Source organism: Salmo salar, unplaced genomic scaffold (assembly GCF_905237065.1).
Source record: "Salmo salar unplaced genomic scaffold, Ssal_v3.1, whole genome shotgun sequence".
Taxonomy (NCBI): Eukaryota; Metazoa; Chordata; class Actinopteri; order Salmoniformes; family Salmonidae; genus Salmo; species Salmo salar.
In genome coordinates this window covers 54,169-59,339 of record NW_025548758.1, presented here as the reverse complement: position 1 = coordinate 59,339, position 5,171 = coordinate 54,169, and the positions used below count along the sequence as shown (strand labels likewise).

Sequence of the window (5,171 nt, the reverse complement as noted above, 5' to 3'; positions counted from 1 at the left end):
CCCACTCATAATATCTAAGACTACTCATTCATTCCTGTCTCATGTCGCATGTCACCAACTATTTCGGCACATATGAGAGTGCTGTGGGTTTTATTTACTAAGTCTCCACTCCTTATAGGCTAAGTCAAATTATTCATTCATAAATGTCTGTGCGACAACCTCCCTTTGGCAATCAGATGTAGTTTTTTTCCACTAATCTCCTTTCCTTCCTTCTATTCTCTCGCTCTCCATTCATCTCTCTATTCCCCCTCTCTCTGAGGCGTGCCGTTGCCGCCCGGAAACAGACCATAGAGGCTTCTGATCGTAAGCCAGGCAGCGAACCTAGTGCTGCTTTCTCTACCCGTCCTCCGCTCCTCCACAAAGCGTAGTCATTACCGGGCATCGTGCCTCCGTACCTCCCCTCCCTTCCTCTCGCTCACTCACTCCATCCCTCCCTCCCGCGTGAGTCTGTCTGAATCGACTCCTTTCTCTATCTTGGAGCGCTGTCCTCTAGGCTATCTGCGGTTGCGCGCGCGGTCTCTCCAAGAATCCTCTCATCACCCGCACGCACAGAGCACGGCCCCTCCTCTTTCCGTTTTTTTTCTTCTCTCAATCTTGGCCCGTGACGTAGGGGATTCCGTGGTGCCCACAACCGTAGGCGCGAACGGGATTCTCGAGTATAAATGGGACACCGGGAGCCAACATTCGGTACTCTCTCAGTCGCTCCGACTCGGGAACCAATCGTCCAGAGTACCAGTCAGCGGAGATAGCAGGCAGTATTTCACCCTCTCAGGCTAACTCGCTTTCGGCTTTGGTTTGAAATGGACACCCCTACAACCGCTCGGAGCAGACAATGCTCATTCATGCGCACCTGCAAAAGTAAGTTTCTACGGATTTATTTACCACCATCTATTGGTTTATACTGTTGTGCATGAGTTACTATGACTTTTAGAAACTATCTTACTTGATAGTTTTGAGAATCCTTCCTCCAGTTGACCTATTTCTACCACTTTTCTAACGGTTTCCAGTTATATTCTGTTTGTCTTCTGATGTAATAGTGTATGAGGTGTTGTGCATTAGTTAGGCTACTATGACTTTGAGAAAGTATCATATTTGATAGTTTGGGAATCATTCACCCAGTTAGCAATGGAATGCATGATTCACAGATAATATTTCAACAAAATGTGTGCTTTGCAGCTATGTTAGATGCAGCCATCAACATGGATTGTAATTCCAATACGTTTGTAAAATAGATTTAGTACGGGACATTTTAAACTTGTAATTTTGCTATGATTGTACTTTGATTTTACTTTATGATGTAGGCCTACTTTGCAACTATTCAATAGATAGATATCGCCAGTGTAAGATATGGAACTTAACTTAGACTTTTCATATGTTTGTAATAGTTTTAGATACGATTTACTTGGGTTTACTTTGAGATACTGCCGTGCGTAATGCCTTACACAAGCAAAGAGAGACAGGCAGTTTTACGCACAGACTTGGTTACTCAATCACGCCTTCTAAAGTGATCATACGTCATCTCTGTCATCACATGGGCTCATGATGCTGTAATCTTTACTGATTATGAATTAACTGAGCTTCATATTGTCTAAATTGAGCGTTAATTATTTAATCAGTATTAAAATGACAATCTCATTCCATCAATATGATGATATTTTGCGAATGTTTTAAACAATTTCAATATGATACATTTTAGGTATTCAGATTAGACAAAGGCTTTGCATAAAGTATTTAGCATCAACTGAAGGTAGCAATGTGGTTTAGTGCGGCAGTTGAGTGTCTGCGTCAACGGTTTCAGCACCGTTGTTCCTGGACAGCTCCAGTTATCTTTTCCTCATACCTCCATATTCAAACGTGACAATTTAAACTGATATTGGGGATAAAAAAGTATTGCTGCATCCATAACTATTTTGGTACATAACCAACACTTTGATTGTGATCTGAGATTTGACTGATCAGCTGTATTGAGATTCAACTGCCACATTTCCAGCAGCAGTTTGCCATCCGGGCCACCACCAAACAGTTTCAGAACCACAGCTATCGGACAGCTCTCGCTTGCTTCGCCTTCCCGACCTCACATCTAGACTCACTTCTCCCCTCTTCCCTCTCTCTCCCAGGCGGCCTCTCCCTGTGGCTGGTGGTGTGGTTGGTCCTCGGCAAGCCCGGTCCGTCGGCGGCGTGCCCGCATCTGTGCGTGTGCTACCCGACTCCCATGACCGTGAGCTGCCAGGCGCAGAACTTCACCTCCGTGCCCGTTGGCGTGCCCTACGACTCGCAGCGCGTGTTCCTACAGAACAACCGAATTACGGAGCTCAGAGTCGGCTCTTTCGGCTTCGGGACTCAGGTAAGAGACTATTATAGAGTGTTTAAATGAGACATGGTGTGTGTTTGAGTGTGTGATTCTTTTGACTTCTCTCTCTCTCTTTCTAACTCTCTCTGCCTCTATGTTCGCTCCAAACCCTTGTTTTTCTTTTTGAGTTTGAGTCCAGAGTCTTACCTACAATATGACCATAGAATAATACCTGACCCTAGAATACACATTGATATTCACACTCTCCCTCCCTCCCTCCCTCCCTCCCTCCCTCCCTCCCTCCCTCCCTCCCTCCCTCCCTCCCTCCCTCCCTCCCTCCCTCCCTCCCTCCCTCCCTCCCTCCCTCCCTCCCTATAGGTCTTGTGGCTGTTCTCCAACAACATCACGTGGATTGAGGCTGGCTCCTTCAGTGAGCTGAGGGATCTAGAGGAGCTGGACCTGGGGGACAACTCTCACCTGCGCAGGCTGGAAGGAGGCGCCTTCAGGGGGCTGGAGAAACTCCAGAGTCTCCACATGCACCGCTGCAAGCTTACCGCCCTGCCCCATGACCTGTTCCACAAGCTGTACAGCCTGCAGTTCCTCTACCTGCAGGTAGGGGCAGTACACATATATTCACGCACACATGGGCACATATGTATACACACACAACACGCATACACACACACTACAGGGAAATCTCATAGCTGTGAAAATTACATAATTTTATATCATCACAATCACAATTACATCATGTTGTATCATGATTCAAATCATGCTGCATCAGTGATAGTTATGAGATGCCCTTTAGTGGAAGGTGTAAATGTTTCTCACCTCACCACTATTGAAATGTAGTCCATCATCACCTGACCCCACCTGACCACTTCCTCTTCCTGTTTCCTGTTTCGTCCTTGTAGGAGAACCAGCTCCACTTCCTCCAGGATGACCTCTTCTCTGACCTCATCAACCTGAGCCAGCTCTTCTTGCATGGAAACCGTATCCGTACTCTGTCGGAGAACGTGTTCCGTGGCCTGGTCAACTTGGACCGCCTTCTTCTCCACGACAATCGTGTGCGCCAGGTTAACCGCCGGGCTTTCCGCGACCTCGGACGCCTCACCATGCTCTTCCTGTTCAACAACTCATTGGCTGAGCTCCCCGGCCAGGCTCTCCGTGACACCCAGGGCATCGAGTTCCTCCGTCTCAACGGGAACCCCTGGTCCTGTGGCTGCGAGGCCCTCCCCCTGTGGGAGTGGTTCCGTGGCGCCCGCGTCTCATCGTCCGAGCTGTTGTGTTCCTCCCCGTCCCCCCGCCGCGGGATGGACCTCCGCTTCCTCCGTGAGATGGACTTCGCCCTCTGCCCTCTCCCCGACCCCGGCACCCTGGCCGGCTCCACCACGAGGACCTTCAGCACCAAGACAAGATGGTGGTTCTCCAAGCACAAGCCCCAGTCCCAGACCAAGGCAGTGTTCGAGAAGAGCTCCGAGACCATCAAGGCCTTCCCGTTCCCCCAAGGAAAGAACAACCCACCCATCGTGACCTCCACCAATGTCAAGTACGAGCTCGGCGAGGAAGAGGCAGCACTACCCAAACTCGACGCTGAGGAGTACTGGGCGAACTATGGGAACGAGGACGCCGGCACCACGCTGCGATGCTTCGAGCTCGAGTGTCCGCCTGACTTCGATGGCCTCCCTCCCAACTCCTCCTCCACCCCCACGTCATCCCACTCTCTCTCACTCCTCCTCGCCCTCTCGCTACTCGCCGTCTCCATCAATCTACACCTCATATTTGGCTGAATCCGACTTTAAGTACCCACTTCCCGTTCCTGTCTTCGCCCCGGGCCCTCTCAGGGCATGGGGAACCCCTTGTTAAAGACTCTGTACCTCCCTAGTTAACCCTCTGATGTCCTACTGGATAACTTCTATCTCTGTCAGTAGTACAAGACAGCAGGGGATACAAAGGGGGGGTTAGATTGTTACTTCTAACTTAATGCAGGGTTAAACAACAATGGCTGACAGTACATAGTACACTATTGTACATAGTACAATATAGTACAGTACAGTAGTCAACCAAGGCTGTTACTACAACAGGTGCATCTCACCTGTCTGGTGTGTCGGTTGCCATGACGACGCCTGCAATCAGGGGTCAGTGGTCACCTGTAACGCTCTACAGCTAATACCAGTGCTACTGACTGTTGCGAATGCTATAACTGTTGTCACTTGGAGGAATATTACAACTACAAGTGCTACAACTATTATATGCATGTTACTACTACTACTACTATTACGAATACGTCTGCTACTACAAGTGCTATGATTACAGTTACAACAGTAACTACATTTCTTCTGTTGTATTAACTCTGACAACTGTACTGTAAATAGGTCGGTGTACTTGATGGTGCAGAGCAGTTGGGATATCTTTCTTATATGTTGTCTACCATGATGCCTACTTTATAATGGATTGTTTACAGAAAAATAGCTAAGGAGAGAGAGAAAAGAAGGGATGATGGAATGAAAGAGAGGCAGTCACCAGCATACGAGAAGGTGAGAGAGGATATGTAGAGAGATAGGTAAAGGTAGAGAGACAGAAAGACACAGAGAGAGGATATGTAGAGAGATAGGTAAAGGTAGAGAGACAGAAAGACACAGAGAGAGGATATGTAGAGATAGTTAAGACAGAACAGAGAGATATGTAGAGATATGTAAAGGTAGAGACAGAAAGACACAGAGAGAGATATGTGAGAGATATGTAAGGTAGAGAGACAGAAAGACACAGAGAGAGGATATGTAGGGAGATATGTAAAGGTAGAGAGACAGAAAGACACAGAGAGAGGATATGTAGGGAGATAGGTAGAGGTAGAGAGACAGAAAGACACAGAGAGATGATA

At 47.9% G+C, this 5,171-nt stretch overlaps 1 protein-coding gene across 1 annotated transcript; it reads left to right on the top strand.

The window, feature by feature from the left end:
- Nucleotides 1–683: 683 nt before the first annotated feature.
- On the top strand, nucleotides 684–4,944 carry LOC106602155 (reticulon-4 receptor-like 2). The gene is made up of 4 exons (XM_045712732.1): nucleotides 684–858; nucleotides 2,118–2,344; nucleotides 2,669–2,902; nucleotides 3,205–4,944. The coding sequence occupies exons 1-4, from the start codon at nucleotides 801–803 to the stop codon at nucleotides 4,078–4,080; spliced, it is 1,395 nt and encodes a 464-aa protein (XP_045568688.1). The 5' UTR covers nucleotides 684–800; the 3' UTR covers nucleotides 4,081–4,944.
- The last annotated feature ends 227 nt before the right edge of the window (nucleotides 4,945–5,171 follow it).